The 19,604-nt window shown below is 42.8% G+C and overlaps 1 protein-coding gene across 2 annotated transcripts in view; it reads right to left on the minus strand.

The window, feature by feature from the left end:
- Nucleotides 1-19,604, minus strand: part of COG8 (component of oligomeric golgi complex 8) — a 44,770-nt gene that overhangs the window by 23,238 nt on the left and 1,928 nt on the right. The window contains exons 2-4 of one of the 2 annotated variants that reach the window (XM_089690206.1): nt 10,922-11,129; nt 5,660-6,493; nt 705-873 (exon numbers count right to left, since the gene is read on the minus strand). In XM_089690206.1, coding sequence (XP_089546332.1) covers nt 705-873; nt 5,660-6,493; nt 10,922-11,129 — 1,211 coding nt within the window. The remainder of the gene's footprint in view (nt 1-704; nt 874-5,659; nt 6,494-10,921; nt 11,130-19,604) is intronic. The other variant, XM_089690207.1, reaches the window with a different exon arrangement.

Below are 19,604 nucleotides of genomic sequence, written 5' to 3' on the forward strand. Positions count from 1 at the left end.
AACCGCTGCCCCTCTTCAAGTGCAGAGCGACAATGGTACAAATGTACATTTGAATTCCACTATGGTTAGTGTCTGGGAGCACCTTTTTACTTTCTCAGTCTAACCCATACATTTTTCCTCAAAAGTAATTGACACAAATGCTCCTGCACTTGGGGGTGAACTTGATATAGCTATAAATTCTTTGTGGAAAACCTGGATGGTGCACACCTTGCTGCCCTCAAAAAACTGGGGAAGTCCAAATACTGGATGCAAAGAAAACAAAAAGGGCGCACTGGCCTAGTGCATTACCTTAAATAACATTTGATAAAAATGATAGGTAATATACTCACAAAAGACAAACATATATAAGTTCATCATAAAGAACAGCACTGTTCAGTCCGCATGGTGTGGCCATTCACATGGGAGCACTGGACCTCCAACAGGCTGACGCGTTTCGAGGATTTGCCTCTTCCTCAGAGCCAGTATACACAGTGCCTGTACCCTCTTTATAAATGGTCTGATAAGTGCAAGTGTCACAAGTGGGCCGTCACCCCCTCCCCCAGAGGCAAGCTTATATAAGTTTGTCTTTTGTGAGTATATTACCTATCATTTTTATCAATAAATGTTATTTAAGGTAATGCACTATGCCGGTGCATCCTCTTTGTATTTATAAAATTTTACAGGTTGTCTGAGATCCCATGTTTTCCACAAATCAAGGTGTTTACCTAGAATTTGAGCCCTCTGAGCTGGAGGGAAAAGAACCTGTAAGCAGCGGTTCAGATATGGCATCAAATCCTCCAGGAAAACTGTGCAGAATTGAACAAATAGTTCACTTTCCTGAATGCTGAAAGCAGCTTCCTCAGCCCGATGGAATGATAGGATAGTTTTCACAACCTGTAGAGAAGAAGACAGAAGTCAAACAATTTTTGACATCACCTCATTAGAAAAATAGTTACACACACACTTCCTGTGCGAGCCGCGCGCACGCCTACCAGTGCTGCCATTCGCGACCACAGCTGTCAATCACCGAGTCCCGGCCGGTAATTACTCACCAGCACCTGGTGATTTCCGAAGATCTCCGATGGGGAGGAGGACTGTTTTGTTTACTAACAGTTCTCCTCCCTGTTAGCTCTGGCACACTGCTGTGGACGGCTGTGCAGGGTGATTACAGTAAAGCACGCTGACAAGGCCCCCTAGTAAAAACACTCCCTGCACACAGTTAACCCTTTGATCGTCCCTCATTTTATCCCCTTCCTACCCAGTGCCATTTAACTAGCAATTGCTTTATCATACAACACTGTACCCAAATGAACATTATACCATTTTATTTCATATATATGGAGCTTTGTTTGGTGGTATTTGATCACCACTGGGATTTTTTTTCTTTAACCACATGCCGCCCAGCCACTGTATAAATACGGCAGCAGGGCGGTACGGCTGGGCAAAAGCACGTTTTTAAAACGTGTTTTGTAAACAGGTAGGGGGCGCGCGTGAGGCGAGCCGCCGCCCTCCCTGTCCTGCCGATCACAGCCACGGATGTCAGTCGCCGGGTCACAGCCGGTCGTTACTGGCTATGTCCCGGCGATCATCGCTGACAGAGAGCACAGCTGCAGTAGCTGTGCTTTCTGTCAGTTCCCTGACAGCTCCAGGACAAGCTGATCGGGACAGAAGAGTTTCTCTCTCCCGATCAGCAGTGTTCCCTGCAGTACACACCCCCGCCCCCTAGTTAAACACATTCCTCACAGTTAACCCTTTCCCTGAAAAATAAACTTAACCCCTTCCTCCCCAGTGCCATTAGTACAGTGTCAGTGTTTTTTTTCTTTGCACTGATCACTGTATTGGTGTCACTGGGGATGTCAGTGACCCCAAGTCAGTACCCCCCAATGTCAGAATGTCCGCCGCAGTCCCGCCATAAGTTGCTGATCGCCGCCATTCGTATAAAAAAACCCCAAAAAAACCTAAAAATCCCAGTATCTTTCCAGCCATTTGTAAACGCTATAACTTTCACGTAAACCAATTAATTTACACGTATTGGGTTTTTTTTTTTTTTTTAGCAAAGACATGTCGCAGAATGCATTTTGGCAGAAAATTTATGAATTTGATTTTTAAATTTTTTTTTACTGGACATGTTTTATAGCAAAAAGTCCAAAATATTGTTATTTTTCCTCAAAATTGTCAGCCTTTTTTTTTTTATAGCGCAAAAAATAAAAACCGCACAGGGGATCAAATACCACCGAAAGAAAGCTCAATTTGTGGGGAAAAAATAAAAAAAAAAAAAAAAAAATGTAAATTTCATTTATGTACCGTTATGTCCGTTAAACTAGCGCAGCGCTGTATAGCAAAAAAGGCGTAAATTGCAGTATCTATACCATAGTTTGTAGACGCTATAACTTTCACACAAAGCAATCAATATACACTTTTTGGGATTTTTTTTTTACCAAAAACATGTAGCAGAATACATTTTGGCCTAAATTTATAACCAACTTAGTTTACTATATATTTTTTTATAGCTGAAAGTAAAAAATATTGTTTTTCTTCAAAATGTTTGCCCTTTTTTTGTTTATAGCGTGAAAAATAAAAAGCGCACAGGTGATCAAATACCACCGAAAGAAAGCTCTATTTGTGTGAAAAAAAGAATGTAAATTTCATTTGAGTGCAGCATTGCATGACCGCGCAATTATCAGTTGAATTAGTGCAGCGCCGAGTAGCAAAATGAGGCCTGTTCATTAAGGGGGGGGGGGGGTAAATCCTCTGGAGGTCAAGTGGTTAATTAAAAAAAAACAAAAAAAAAAAAAAAAACAAAAAAACAAAAAAAAAAAAAAAAAACACACCAAAACAAAACCAAAACCACACAAACATATCTCCTAATAAATGCATGTTAATCGGTTTGTGTGAAAGGTATAGCGCCTACAAACTATGGTATAAATACTGGAATTTACGCAACTATAGACACTATATTGGTAATGGCGATGATCAGCGACTTATAGTGGGACTGTGATAGAATAGTGACCAATCTGGCACTAACAGACACTGGCTGGGAGAGACACCAACGCGGACATCACTAGTGACACTAATACAGGGATGAGATATAATACTGTACACTGTAGTGATGACACTGGCTGGGAGAAAGTTAACATCTAGGGGCAATTAACAGGTTATCTGTGTGACTAACAAGTGTAATGTGTGCTGCTTTTACTCACAAATCTGGCTGTTTTTTCTACCTGTTTTTTCAGGGAGAAGAAACAGCCAGATTGCTCTTCCGTTTGCACAGAGTTCTGTGTATTTGTATAGGATATATATCACAGTGGTGTATTTAATTTTTGTGCTGCCCTAGGCAACTCAAAAACTGTGCGCCCCCCCTTGCCCCTTTCCCAGTGAGAGAGGTTGCATGGTGACAGTAGCAACTAGGGTGTAAAAGGTGGTGACAAAGAAGGGGTGTATACAATGTATTATGGGGGGTGATGGGGGAGCCATAGCTGTACAAAAGGTGTGATGGGTGAAAGCAGGAATTGTGGAGCGTGATGGGTGGCGAGAGGTGCAGGAGGGTTTATGTGATTGGTGTATGCAGAGTATAGTAGGGTGGGATCTATGAGATATGCTGGCAGGATATGTTGGGGTGTGATGAGTGTAATGGGGAGTGTTGGGTGATGTCAGGTCTCTGCAGGGAGTGGATGGGTGTATGCAGGGTATGGTGGGATGTAAATTCCCTCCGACTCACAGACTGCCCCATATACACCGATTCCTCCCGCCCCTCCCCCCTTACAGACTGCCCCCATATACACGGATCCCTCCTCACAGACTGCCCCCATATACACCGATTCCCCCCACAGACTGTGGAGGGAATCAGCGTATATGGGGGGAAGTCTGAGGAGGGATTAGCGTATAAGAGGCAGTCTGTGGGGGGAATCAGTGTATATGGGGGGCAACCTGCCCCCATATGCACTAATCCGTCCTCACAGACGGACCCCATATACACTGATCCCCCAAACACAGACTACCCCCATATACACTACACAGATTCCCCCCCAACAGACTGTAGCCATATACACCGATTCCCCCCCAACAGACTGTCGTATATGGGGGAAGCTGTAGGGAGAATCGGTGTATATGGCTACAGACACACACACACACACACACCCCCCCCCCCCCCCCCCCAATGGCTCCTGGCACTTCTAAATTCCGGCTGATAGGAACACCAACAAGACAGAGTATGACAGTGATCATCGTACATTTCCAGCCTCAATTTCTCCCTATCCTCACCTTCTGACCTCTCACCACTCCAGCAACAGCAGGACTGTACGCCGGATTTCCTTCTTCCTCCGCCTCCTGGGTGGCGGCTGGTACACTGGGGTGGCTCACCGCACTGACACACTGAGCCCAGCATGTCCCCATCCTCACCTCACCTGCCGACTTCCCAACGCTCCAGCAGCCATGCCATGTCCGCAGGACTGTACACTGGATGTCCTTCTTCCTCCTTCTCCTCGGCGGCCGGTACACTGGGAAGGCTCACCGCACTGACACACTGAGCCCAGCATGTCCCCATCTTCATGTGTGTCCCTTCTTCCAGGGGGTGGCGCCAGCCCCTGAAAAATGCCGTCCTAGGCAAACGCCTTCTTTGCCGGCGATAAATACTTCACTGTATATATTTTTTTTTCTGTATATCTGAACAGTTGCAGCATGCTATATTATTCTGTCAAAAACATCTCTCTTTTAGCACAACAGTTTAGCTGTTCAGTTCCACCTTGTTTGTAAACAAAGCAAAATTATTTGAAAGCATATTGATACTCCTAGTGTATCTGAAAGTGTTGTCAGATACGCTGCACAGAATACTGGTTGCCACTTAGTTTTTTGACGTTTACTTATATATCCTCAGCACAAAAACAGGAAAGGGTTAACGAACATTAAATTTGGTCAACCTACATTAGAGCTACATGCTTAGCCACTTGATTACTAGCTTGTATATAACACTTCCTCACCAGGCCATTTTAATGCTGTGATAGTTTGACAATTACGCAGTCATGTAACACTGTACCTCAATCTATTTTATATGATTTTTTTTAAACAGCTTTCTTTTGGTGGTATAAAAAAAAAAAACAAAAAAAAAAACAAAAAAACAATTTTTGAAAAATTGACTGCCTATTGCATTTCCTTCGGTCATAAAATGCCCCTAAGATTGTTTAATTTTAGGGTGTTAGTGCATACAGCTGAAGGCAGGGGTCAGGAATATGTAGTGCACAATAGCTTACAGATTGTAGTGTCCAGGAGATAGGTGCTCCCTTATGGTTGTGGACCATGGTGAGAGCCCCTTTAAAATGTTGGTGATCAGTGGTAAGTGCTCCACAGCTGGTGGTGGTCAGTAGTGTTTCTCCCTCATAATGGTGATCAGTGTGCTACTTTTATGGTCAATATGCCCCCTCACTTCCCATTGTGTCCCGTTTTGTTGGTGGACAGTGGGAACAGAGTTACTTACAGTTACACATTGGCAAAGTGATCAGCGACAAAGAAAGGGGAGGGTCTGTTTATAATTTGTGATCGTTGTAATTGGTTCACAGCAATCAGAAGGTACATGGCCAATTTGATGGGCTCTGTACATTTTGCCTGTGCTCTTGCAATCTAAGAAAAGAGGCATGCATAAGAATTACATCTTTGGTTTAAAGACCAGGGAAAGCATACAAATTACCTTTTCTAAAGAATCTTGAAGCGTGTTGGTCACCTTCTGAGTTAGAGCTACTGGACAGCAAAGACGCAAGTCATTAAAGGCCACCAGAATGTTGTTAAGAAAGCATGCTAGTGGAGGGAAATCCAGAAGCACCATAGGAGGCTGCAAGGTTCCAGGCTGGGCAGGTGGTGTTGGAACTGGTGGGATACTGGTGCCCAGCACCATGGGGGAGGACATCATTGTATACATGTTCATCTCCTCCTGGAATTTCTCCACGGCTTCCTTGGCTGCTCGTGCAAAGTTCTCAGCAGCGACACGCTGAAAGATAGGTGCTAGTTGACCACGGAAATCGGCACCCACGCGGCTGAAGGACAGTCCAAAGTACATGCACTGACCCAAAAGAGAGTCTAGCCTGCTACCTACACCCTTTTGAAGGTCACTTTCCAGCACTTGTAGAAAGTCACTGATCTTCTGCAGCACCCAACCATGAAATATAGCCGACTCATTCACAGGAAAAAGGCCGCTGGGCAGAGGTGGTAGCAGGAGAGGGTCTTCATCAGAGAATATAGCCCGATACTGTGTAATGACGTCAAACAAGTGGACACGGCAGCTCTCAATGGTTTTAGTCAGGTGGAAATATGGGTCATCCTGAGGGATGCAGCACTGCAGAGATCGTAGCCAAGCATCCCGGGCCTGGAGGAACTTGATACGCAACTCAGCCTCAGTGAATACATCCATCCTGCGAAGGTAGCTAATCACACGTAAACAGGCTGGAAGCTGAATACTGCTGCGGAGCTGCTGCAGAAGCTGATTTAACATGAGCTGTGAAGATTGCCTGACCTCATTTACTATTCCCTGCCAAGAAAAACAAAATCAAAAAAACTGTATCAGAAGAGTACAGTACCAGACAGAAAAGAAAAAGCAAATGCCCAGGGCAGGCCTTTTGGTGGCAAGAAAAAAGGGATTTTCCCACCGATCATCAATATATACATTTTTAAATGGAAATTCATTACATCACCCATTGGCAAGTTTTATTCCAGCAGAGATACAATATACTGTACCTATAAACAGGCAACAGTTTCGCAGAGGTATTCTGTAGGAAAACAAATTATTTGACATTCGTAATATTTGTGTATATGTACTAGAATTAACTAAAGGTTAAAAGCAAACAGCCAAAACACACAAATGAACTACATAAAAAAAAAAAAAAAAAAAAAAAACCCACACAGTTTAACTTTTGTATTTCTGTCCGTCCAGTCCCGAGATTTACCCAGCCCTGCCACAAAGCACAGCCCTGTCTGAGAGGACAGAAGATCTGAATTTGTTTTTGCTGCAGTCAACTACCACTTACAGGTTATGTCCCTCCCTTACTATGTGGCTGGACTATCAAAGAAGTAGCAACATACCGATGAGCTCATTTCTCAATCACGCTGCTCTCTCCTCCTAATAGCTTCTTTCTTGTTGGTATTTGAGCACTATAGCACAACTGACTAGATTCTTGTGCTGATCTCTTGTGCTCTCAGTTGGAGCTCTGCTGTACATGGGACTGCAATGTCACACTCACAGTCAGGTACCTTTACTACTTGCATTTAAAATACATACTTGTAATGATGTTAATCTCCCTCTTAGATTGAAAGCTCCAAGGAGCAGGGCCCTCCTAACCCTCTTGTATTGAACTGTATTGTCTCCCGTTATATTGTAAAGCGCTGAGCAAACTGTTGGCGCTATATAAATCCTGAATAATAATGGAATAAATATTGATGAGAGCTGCATTTATTTGTGTCTTTGATACTTGACTGGAGCTCAGCTTTAAAAAAGACATACACTCACCAGCCACTTTATTAGGTACACCTATTCAATTGCTTGGTAACACAAATTGCTAATCAGCCAATCACATGGCAGCAATGCATTTAGGCATTTAGACATGGTGAAGAGGACTTGCGGAAGTTCAAAATCGAGCACCATAATGGGGAAGAAAGGGGATTTAAGCGACTATAAACATGACATGGTTGTTGGTGCCAGACGGGCTGGTCTGAGTATTTAAAACAACTGATAATGATCTACTGGGATTTTCACACACAACCATCTCTAGGGTTTAAAGAGAATGGTCTGAAAAAAAATAAAAAAAAATAGCCAGTGAGAGACTGTTGTGTGGCTGAAAATGCCTTGTTGATGTCAGAGGAGAATGGCCATCCATTTAGGACTACAGTGTACCCATCTTCTGATGGCTACTTCCAGCAGGATAATGCTTATAATAATTCCAACACCTTGTTCAATCTATGCCATGAAGAATTAAGGCAGTTCTGAAGGCAAAAAGGGGGGGGGGGGGGGGTAGTTCAACCTGGTACTAGAAAGGTGTACCTAATAAAATGGCCAGTGAGTATGTGGCCTTTACTTTGTATCATCAAATTCTTACTAATAGTAAGAAAAACACAATGAATATACCGTATTTGTCGCTCCATAAAACGCACCTAGGTCTTAGAGGAGAAAAAACAAGAAAAAAAAAATAAATATTCTGAACCAATGGACTGCAGACACAGTACAGGAAATGACCAAGAGACTGCAGACAAAGTACAGGGGGATGACCAAGAGACTGCAGACAAAGTACAGGGGGATGACCAAGAGACTGCAGACAAAGTACAGGGGGATGACCAAGAGACTGCATGCCTTTGGGGAGGGAGGGGGAGCGGGTACCTGAATTTGACAGGTATCCACACCCACGGAGTTGTCCTCCCTTTAGTGTGGGTACCTGGCTGTGACAGCTGGGTGCCCACACTAAAGATGCCGGCGCGGGAAGACTGTACAGCGCTGGACCGAGGAACAGGTAAGGTCCTGCTGCAGAGAAGAGCTGAGCGGCGGCCCGGTATTCTGACACAATGGCGTCAGAAATACTGGACTGGCCGCTCCATATGACGCACTGACATTCCCCCCCCCCTTTTTTTTTGGGGGGGGGGGGGGGGGGGGGGGAGTGCGTCTTATGGAGCGAAAAACACGGTATTAAGCAAAATCTTGTGAGCTGCTATTCCAAATATAAAATACCCCCAAAAATGTATATATTGTACTGTATAAATATTAGATCGCTTGCACTACACATACCCATACAAATGTGCCAATACTTATAAAGATCAAAACTGTGCCGCGCTCTACTTAAAACTAAAGTAAACAAACAACTAAATATGCACAAATCTTCCAACAAATTATTCAAGTGTCCGCATCAAATCCGTGATTCTCTATAATCACTGTAGTGTAGCAATTGATTCACCTCTTGTGATTTTATCAACACTTCTGCTCTCACCTTGTATATATGATCAAACCATTAAGTGAGCATGTGTCCCTTTAATTGGACTGTGATGAGATTGCTATTCAAAGGGTCTGGATCCCCTTCACTCCTCCAGTTGTCCTCCTCCATCGATTCAAATGCCAAGAAAAATAACCAAAACAGTGCTTTATCCTAATAAAAAGCATTTATTTAATATAAGCTGTATTCCACTCACATGTATAATATAATAATGCACTTTTTGCAAAGATCAATTGCTCCAAAAATGCCGCTAGCGATTCTAGCATACACAGCCAGCTGATGCCATTCTCACTTGTCGAGCATCAAAGCCCCTTCCCTACGAGTTAGGCCACAGGGTCACGTGGCTTCATCAGGGGAATAAGCTGCATAGTCAAGTTGCCAGAAAGCCTGAGTTATTACCCGATAACTCTTACTCCAGGATGGCCATATCAGAGACAGATCCTGGAACACACACACACACACACACACACACACACACACACACACACACACACACACACACACACACAGAAGGAGCTCCCATCCAGCGGCAGCTCCATGCCTCCTTTAACAAAGATGGTGCCTACCAGACACCTGGTTTGGGCGCCATCTTTCCTGTATCAATTCTGGTGGGGACTCCCCACCAGCCCCAATATGGCGGAATACTTACTTCCAGTTCCACTGCCATCTTGGATTACATCACTTTCGCTATCAGATGCCATCCATACGACCTTTTCCTCCAGCAGAAAGCGCTGGATGTTTTGCCAGGAATGGATCTCCTGGTCTATTCCATGTGAAGCCATGGAGGAAAAGTAGCAGAATCATGCAAAGGCCCAACCACCCGGCTAGCACAGCAGGTTAGCCACCCCACAAGCCTCCACCTGTTTAAACAACCCCATATTGGGTGCAAACAGGCAGCCATTCACTACATGAACAGCAATGGAAACAAAGGAAGTCCTGGGACGTCCAAGGCTTCCTTCGTCTGTCCTCTCCCACCACACGCCTACAGCGGGCACCCTAGTCCACCAAACACAGGGGGGTGGGCGGTATCCAGGGACACCTGCCCAGAACAGACCCTGAAACGCAAAAAAAAAAAAACCAAACTTCGGGAGCTATGCTGATGTTTGTAGGATGCAGGAAACACAAGAACTGAGGGGGCAGCCTTTTAAACTTGTGTTACCTGTAGGAGGAGAAGCCTCTCATATAACCATCCTGGAGGATGACTTGGGAAAGATGCCTTTACTGCTTCAATGCCACAAGAAGAAAAAAAAAAAAAAAAAAAAAGCCTGGTTACAACACCTTGATAGGCCTCACAGCTTCTGGAACACTGTAATTTGGAGTGACGAGACCAAAATAGCACTTTATGGTCACAACCATAAGGCTATATTTGGAGAGGGATCAAAAAAAGCCTACAGTCACAAAAATACCATCTTCACTGTGAAGCATAGTGGTGGCTTGCTGATGTTTTGGGGGTGTATGAGCTCTAAAGGCTCAAGTTGACCTTCCAGTGGTTACAGAAGAAAAAAAAAAAAAGAAGATTTTGGAGTGTCCATCACAGTCTCCTGACCTTAATATCACTGAATCACTCTGGGGAGATCAAAAATGTGTGGTTCATGCAAGATAAGAAAATACTTTGCATGGCCTGGAGGCATTATGCAAAGATGAATGAACATCTATACTACATGCAAGAATTCAGGGCCTCAGACAACTATTACAAAAGACTGCAAGCTGTCATTGATGCTAAAGTGGGCAAAACACAAGATTAAGGGTATGCATATTTTGAACAGGATTAATTTCATTTGTTTATGTGTTGCCATGTTTTGTTTTAGTATTGTGCCATTCTGTTATGACCTACAGTTGAATATAAATCCCATAAAAATATGTTTTGCCCATTCACTTAGATTTTCTTTCAAAAATGGCACTGTATATTAACAATTTCCCCAAGGGTATGCAAACTTTTGTACAACTGTAGTTTTGAGATTTTTCAAACTATCAATGAAACCGACCTGGATGACAGGTATAGAAGAATGTTTCTTTTCTAGGCGTTTAGCATAGGCAGCAAGCTCCAGAGCCTCTTCATAATATCCATTGCGCACACAAGTATCCATTAACTGTGGGATCTCCAAGATCTCTAAGATTTCTGTATGTCGGTTCAAGGTCAGCGTGTTCATACGACGACTAGCACTGATATCTTCCGCTTGCTTAACAAAACCCCTGAAACAAAACAGTCTGCTTACTTTTCTTAAGTGACAAAGGGTGACAGAAAAGGTGCATGCAACACCAGTGAGAAGGAGCGATAGAGTAAGAAATATCATCAGAAGGGTGACAAAAGAGAACTAATAGTGGATGACAGTATTAAGGGAATGAAAGTGATCAAAGACAAAAGTGATAAGACAGATGGTAGAAGCAACAGGGAGAATAGATGGGTCAATACAGGAGTGGTGGAAATAAGGAAACAAGAAAAGGTGACATATTCATGAGGAATAAGAAAAGGTTAAAGTAAAAGGCAAGACAAAGATTGTCAATGTGTAAAAAAATGACTGTATAAAAATCAGGAGAAATTAAAATTATGTTGTCACTTTAAATAGGCACAAAGTACAAAAAGATTGGTATAAAATGAATAGCTCTATAATAGAATAGGTGTTGAGCAAGTAGATGGAAGTAAAATGAATGGCATCAAGCTTAAGCAGCAAGCAAGATGGAAAAAGCTGTGAAGAGTGACACAAATACAGCAGACACGGCCACATCATTCATTCACAGGGATCGGAGAATGAAGAAACTACAAGTACTGACTGCCATCACAGCAGATGCCTTGTAGTTGTCAATAGACTGAAGGCACTGAGGAGCACCCTCATAGTCTACTGACAATGCTTCTAGCGAACGGAAAATAGGTATATATACACTGCTCAAAAAAATAAAATAAAAAAAGGGAACACTTTGAAAACACATCAGATATCAATGGGGAAACATATCATGCTGGATATCTATACAGATATGGACTTGGTAAGGAATGTAAGGATGACCCATTGTTTGCATTCAGTCTTCTGTAGGTTGATAATTTTCATTTACATCAAAGGCATCCCTAAAATCAGTGAAAAAATGAAGCAGGCTAGTCATTTGGCTGAAATTTCATTAAAGCAACTCAAAAATGGTACTCAGTAGTTTGTATGGCCCCCATGTACTTGTATGCATGCCTGACATCGGGGCATGCGCCTAATGAGAACAAATAGTGTCCTGGGGGATTTCCTCCCAGATCCAGACCAGGGCATCACTGAGCTCCTGGACAGTCTGAGGTGCAACATGGTGGTGTTGGATGGACCGAAACATGATATCCCAGAGGTGTTCTATTGGATTTAGGTCAGGCGAGTGTGGGGGGGCATTCAATGGTATCAATTCCTTCATCCTCCAGGAACTGCCTGCATACACTTGCCACAAGAGGCCAGGCATTGTCGTGCACCAGGACCCATTGCCCCAGCGTAGGGTCTGACAATGGGTCCAAGGATTTCATCCCAATACCTAATGTCAGTCAGGGGGTCATTGTTTAGCCTGTAGAGGTCCGTGCATATGCCTTCACAGACCATTGCTAACCCACCACCAAAATGGGCATGCTGAACGATGTTACAGGCAGCATACCGTTTCTGCACGGCTTCTCCTGACCCTTTCACATCTGTCACATGTGACCTGGGTGAACCTGCTCTCATCTGTGAAAAGCACAGGGCGCCAGTGGCAGACCTGCCAATTCTGGTAATCAATGGCAAATGCCATTCGAGGTCTACGGTGCCAGGCAGTGAGCACAGGGCCCACTAGAGGACGTTGGGCCCTCAGGTCACTCTCAAAGTCTGCTTCTGATTGTTTAGTCACAGACATTCACATCAGTGGCCTGCTGGAGGTCATTTTGTAGGGCTCTGGCAGTGCTCATCCTGTTCCTCTGTCCACAAAGGAGCAGATACTGGTCCTGCTGATGGGTTAAGGATCTTCTACGGCCCTGTTCAGCTCTCCTAGAGTAACTGCCTGTTTCCTGGAATCTCCTCCATGCTCTTGAAACTGTGCTGGGAGACACAGCAAACCTTCTGGCAATGGCATGTATTGATGTGCCATCCTGGAAGAGTTGGACTGCCTATGCAACCTCTGTATGGTTCAGGTATTGCCTCATGCTACCAATAGTGACACTGACTTTAGCCAAATGCAAAACTAGTGAAAAACAGTCAGAAAAGAGGGGAAAAAAAAAAAAAAAAAAAAAAAATGTCAGTAGCCAACATGTATAAAACCATTCCTGTTTTGGGGATCATCTCATTGTTGCCCATCCAGTAATGAAGGGTTTATGTTTTTGTTTTTTTTATTACACACAGGTGCTTTTAGGAATGTCTGCGGCTTTTAAAAGCAAAAGGGGGTTTTGGCAAATTAAACTTTTAATGTTTTTAACCTTGTGCGTTTATCTCATACTCTCCTCCCTGCCTGTCTCCAGCACAACACCCGGGAACTAGCAGCGGGGGAAAAGACCTTGCAGTGTGACAAGCACTGACTGGGTAAAATATCAAAGAAAAAAAAAAAACTAACGCTAGATCTATGTGACAGGAGCAGCTAGCATGAAAGGTAGTCACCTCAAAAACCTTCTATACCACAAAAATATCATACACCATGCAGCGCTTGAATAGATCAAAATTATCCTGAGTGATGACTTATTATTATTTATTTATTTCAGGTACTTATATAGCGCTGTCAATTTACACAGCACTTTACACATATATATTGAACATTCACATCAGTCCCTAACCCTCAAGGGGTGTACAATCTAAAGGTCCCTAACTTACATTTATACATACTAGGGCCAATTTAGACAGGATCCAATTAACCTACCAGCATGTCTTTGGAGTGTGGGAGGAAACCGGAGCACCCGGAGGAAACCCATGCAAGCACAGGGAGAACATGCAAACTCCATGCAGGAGGCGCCATGGTCAGGAATTGCACCCATGACCCATTTACTGCAAGGCAGACGTGCAGTACGAATATCTGTGTAGCATCGGTTTAGCCGAGATGATTAATATAATAAAGAGGTATTACACAATAATACAGATAGGTGATAAATCGTGACAGTCTATCTAATATTTAAAATATTGGATGGTGACTTTGGTGGTAGATATAGCTGTTAAATGCACTAACCAGATAGGGCTTATTATTGCGCATATAATTGATGATATTAGGTCATCTATGGCTGGACATCCAGTATTCGGATCGGTTGATGAGCACCACCAGGAATTGTAGTATATCAGCCAGTGCATCCAAGTAAAATGATGCGATCTGAATCCACCAGGGGAAACCAGCGGTCAAGATATAAAGGATCCAAAGCTCAAAAACACATATGTGTGTAGTATAGATGGAATCCCCCAGAGGGTGCCAGTAGTTAGCATGTCATCCAAAGGGCTCCTTAAAACGAAGCACTGACTGGGTGCCCGTCAGGAAGGGGGAGTTTTGGGTTCTTTTAACACTCAGCAGAAGTGCATCTGCTGAGTGAGTAAATAAGGCACCGGTCCCAATGAAAAAACAAACAAAAAACAAACAAAAAATAGTTTTTCCTTAGGTTGCCCTTGCACATGAACACTTGGGTGCTCAGTACTAGTGCCTGCTGAACAGCCAAATCAAGCTCCAGTGTCCACTCGGTTAGGCCCAGTTTACACCAGGGCATTTTGGGATTGCAGAAGCTGCAATTCTGCCTGCAATCTCAAAGTGCAGGTTCAGGTGCCATTTTCAATGGCACCGAAAAGGTGGTGCATTTTTTGCTTTGGTCGCGTGATTAATTGCTCTGCAAATTGCATCTCGTGAAGCTTGTCACCCAAAAAGAAGCAGGAGCTTCTTTTGGGCAACAAGCTTCATGTGATGCGATTTGCTGGGCGACAATTGCAACAAAACAGCACCACATTTTAGGTGCATTGAAAATAATGGCACCTGAACCTGCATTTTGCAAACGTAGGCAGTATCGCATCGATTCTGCTGGGGGGGGGGGGGGGGGTGGGAGGAGGGAGGAGGAGGATTCCAGTCCAGCAAAAAGTGTCTCTGCAGAGAGCTCCGCTATTTCTGACAGTTCTCCGACAGTTCCTTGACATTTACAGCGGTTGAAACATTGTATCTATTTGTTTCCGAATAAAAACATCTGTATCCTAAATGGAAACAAATAGATACATTGTTGCAACTTCTATAAATGTCAAGGAACTGTCAGAGAACTGTCAAAGAAATAGCAGAGCTCTCTGCAGGGACACTTTTTGCCGGCTCTAGACGGGTAGAAAATCGGCCGATTTTTTTTACCATTGATGGTAACGTCGGCCACTTGAACAACCGATTTTTCGTTTTTTAAAAGAAAAATCTGCACTTTTTCTCCCCATCTATGGCCTGCATTAGTGTCACAAAGATTAAAAATTTTGTTTTTCAGTTTAACTCATGGATGGCATTGTGTCTCAGGGCTCTTTTGATCGCTAAAAACAATCTCGGACACCTGTGATAATTAGATTGGCAGGTGAGCCCAATTTAAGGAAAAACTACTAAAGGAGGGTGTTCCACATTATTAAGCAGAGCACCATTTTCAAGCAATATGTGTAAGAAAAAGGATCTCTGCTGCCGAAAAGAGTGAAATAGTTCAATACCTTGGACAAGTTATGAAAAAATTAGATATTTCACAAAAATGTAAGCGTGATCATCGCACTATTAAGAGATTTGTGGCTGATTCAGAGCACAGACGGGTTTGTGCAGATAAAGGCACATTAAGGAAGATTTCTGCCAGATCCATGCATCGGATCAAGAGAGCAGCTGCTAAAATACCATTACATAGCAGCAAACAGATATTTGAGCTGCTGGTGCCTCTGGAGTCCCATGGACATCAAGGTGTAGAGTCCTCCAGAGTCTTGCAACTGTGCCTAAACCTTCTATTCGACCACCACTAACCAATGTTCACAAGCAGAAACGGCTGCATTGGGCAGAAAAACACATGAAGACTAATTTTCAAACAGTCCTGTTCACTGATGAGTGCCGTGCAATCCTGGATGGTCCAGATGGATGGAGTAGTGGATGGTTGATAGACGGTCACCCTGTTCCAACAAGGCTGCGATGTCAGCAAGGCGGTGGTGGAGTCATGTTTTGGGCCGGAATCATGGGAACAGAGCTGGTCAGCCCCTTTAGGGTCCCCGAAAGTGTAAAGATGACCTCTGCAAAGCATGTGGAGTTTATGACTGACCACTTTCTTCCCTGGTACAGAAGGAAGAACTATGCTTTTCGTAATAAAATCATCTTCATGCATGACAATGCACCATCTGATGCTGCAAAGAATACCTCTGCATCAATGGCTGTTATGGGGATAAAAGAGAAAGTCATGGTGTGGCCTCCATCCTCCCCTGACCTCAATCCTATTGAGAACCTTTGGAGCATCCTCAAGCAAAAGATCTATGAGGGTGGGAGGCAGTTTACATCCAAACAGCAGCTCTGGGAGGCTATTCTGACATCTTGGAAACAAATTCAAGGAGAAACTGTCCAAAAACTCACAAGTTCAATGGATCCAAGACTTGTGAAGCTGCTATCAAATAAGGGGTCCTATGTTAAAATGTAACGTGACCTGTTAAAATGTTTAAAAAAAAAGTTAAAAATGTTGTTAAAAGTTTGATTGAAATAGCTTTTGATTTCAGTAAATATGCTGCAAACACAACAAATGACAATTTTCTGTTCTTTACAACCTATAAAGTGTTTTGAAACCTACTGTGCGTAATAATTTGGAACAGTGCATTGTAAGTTTGTTTAAAAAAAATACTGTTATTAGGTTTGTTCAATAAAATTTGTACTCTTAATAGTCAACTTGAGAATTATGCTGTTATTTACATCAATTATTTAGGCAAATATGCAAATGATATTTTTCTCAATAATTTGGAACAGGGTATATACACAGGTGAAACTCGAAAGATTACAATATCGTGCAAAAGTTCATTTATTTCAGTAATGCAACTTAAAAGGTGAAACTAATATATGAGATAGACTCATTACATGCAAAGCAAGATAGTTCAAGCCGTGATTTGTCATAATTGTGATGATTACAGCTCATGAAAACCCCCAAATCCACAATCTCAGAAAATTAGAATAAATTGTGAAAAGGTGAAATATTCTAGGCTCAAAGAGTCCCACTCTAATCAGCTAATTAAGCCATAACACCTGCAAAGGGTTTCTGAGCCTTTAAATGGTCTCTCAGTCTGGTTCAGTAGGAATCACAATCATGGGAAAGACTGCTGACCTGACAGTTGTGCAGAAAACCATCATTGACACCCTCCATAAGGAGGGAAAGCCTCAAAAAGGTAATTGCAAAAAAAGTTGAATGTTCCCAAAGTTCTGTGTCAAAGCACATTAATAGAAAGTAATGTGGAAGGGAAAAGTGTGGAAGAAAAAGGTGCACAAGCAGCAGGGATGACCGCACCCTGGAGAAGATTGTCAAGAAAAGGCCATTCAAAAGTGTTGGGGACTTTCACAAGGAGTGGACTGAGGCTGGAATCAGTGCATCAAGAGCCACCACACACAGCCGGATCCTGGACATGGGCTTCAAATGTCGTATTCCTCTTGTCAACAACAAACAACGTCAGAAGTGTCTTACCTGGGCTAAAGAAAAACAGACCTGGTCTACTGCTCAGTGGTCCAAAGTCCTCTTTTCTGATGACAGCAGCTTTTGCATCTCATTTGGAAACCAAGGACCCAGAGTATGGAGGAATAATTGAGATGCTTGAAGTCCAGTGTGAAGTTTCCACAGTCTGTTGATTTGGGGAGCCATGTCATCTGCTGGTGTTGGTCCACTGTGCTTCATTAAGTCCAGGGTCAATGCAGCCATCTACCAGGAGATTTTGGAGCACTTCATGCTTCTTCCGCAGACGAGTTTTATGGGGATGCTGCCTTCATTTTCCAGCAGGACTTGGCACCTGCCCACAATGCCAAAAGCACCAAAACCTGGTTCAATGACCGTGGGATTACTGTGCTCGATTGGCCAGCAAACCTGCCTGACCTGAACCCCATAATCTATGGGGCATTGCCAAGAGAAAGATGAGAGACATGAGACCGAACAATGCAGAAGAGCTGAAGGCCGCTATTGAAGCATCCTGGTCTTCCATAACACCTCAGCAGTGCCACAGGCTGATAGCTTCCATGCCACACCGCATTGAGGCAGTAATTGCTGCAAGAGGCCCAAACCAAGTACTGAGTACATATGCATGCTTATACTTTTCAGAGGTCTGATATTGTTCTATGTACAATCCTTGTTTTATTGACTGCATGTAATATTCTAATTTTCCGAGATTGTGGATTTGGGGTTTTCATGAGCTGTAAGCCATAATCATCACAATTGACAAATCATGGCTTGAACTATCTTGCTTTGCATGTAATGAGTCCTATCTCATATATTAGTTTCAACTTTTAAGTTGCATTACTGAAATAAAATGAACTTTTGCACGATATTCTAATTTTTGAGTTTCACCTGTAGACTGCGATATGGTGGTTGTGGTACCTGCAGGTCTCCTGAAAATTAGATAGTGGCGAGATAGTGAGGACATAAGGGAGAAATAAGTAAAGTGGGTATAGAAAAGACCCCCCCCCTTTAAAATAATCACATTTTTAGGTTTTGCAGCCTAAAATGAAGACTAGCACAGATTTTGTTTAATCCAGTTGTACTTACTCACTGCAACTTATAACATCTAAGCGAGAGATAAAATACCATGTAAGCAAAAAAAAAATTTAAAAAACAAAATCACCGAGTGAATGGAAACGTATGTTTTTGGTCTGTCCTCACTCCATGTTGTTTCTTGTATTCCATTTTGATTAATTGCTTTTGTATTATACCCAGAATGAGTTAATGAAAATGTGAAGACGTGCATGTAAAAGCTGTGTATGTATTATAGAACTGTACTCACAATATTCTTTTATTTCTTATCTTAGCCTTGGAAGAGGCAGGGATAGTATCCAATTATTTCTTTGTACTAACAGCACCTGTTTCTGCTATGATATAGTTAAAAGTCAAAGACTTCTGTCTCATGGGAAAATAACTGTTGGTTACTTGTAACGAATTTCAAGGCCTGAGAAATCTCACGTTCACAGCCTTGACAAGTATCCAGCGAAATCCTATTGTATGGTTTTCTTTGTTACAATATAAGAAAAAGAATCTACGAATAAAGATTCAGATTGTCTTCTAGAAACCTGTGTGTGCATGCTAATTTCTTTCTTCCAGAACACAGTCTTAGGCCCAATGGGGGAACCGAAATCTACCAGTGGTCATTGGAAGCACAAATCCCTTTCACCGAGTTGCAAAAAGGATCACCACCCCCTTCCCCTACTAAAAATTACTTGTAAACTCAGTCAGGTGTAGATAATCACCTTCTCAATGGCACCCAAAGCAATTTGACTTTCAACTGTGATCATTTTGATTAGCTCAGAATGAAAAAAAAAAGCTTTCCTGGAGATTTTCAGTCCCCAGCAAACAATCAACTGTGGGTGGTAATGCACTGTCAAAAGATCGCCGGGATAAAGTTGTGGACAGGCAGAAGTCAGGAGATGGATAGGAAAAAATGTTAAAGACTTTATCAATGCCTACAAACACACAAGTCTGTTATTAAGAAGTGGAAGGTATTTGGTACAACACAGACGCTCCCTGGATCAGGACGTCACTCCAAACTGGATGAAACA

The sequence above is a fragment of the Staurois parvus genome, unplaced genomic scaffold (assembly GCF_062004578.1).
Source record: "Staurois parvus isolate SC_StPar_1 unplaced genomic scaffold, SC_StPar_1.0 ptg000522l, whole genome shotgun sequence".
NCBI classification, from domain to species: domain Eukaryota; kingdom Metazoa; phylum Chordata; class Amphibia; order Anura; family Ranidae; genus Staurois; species Staurois parvus.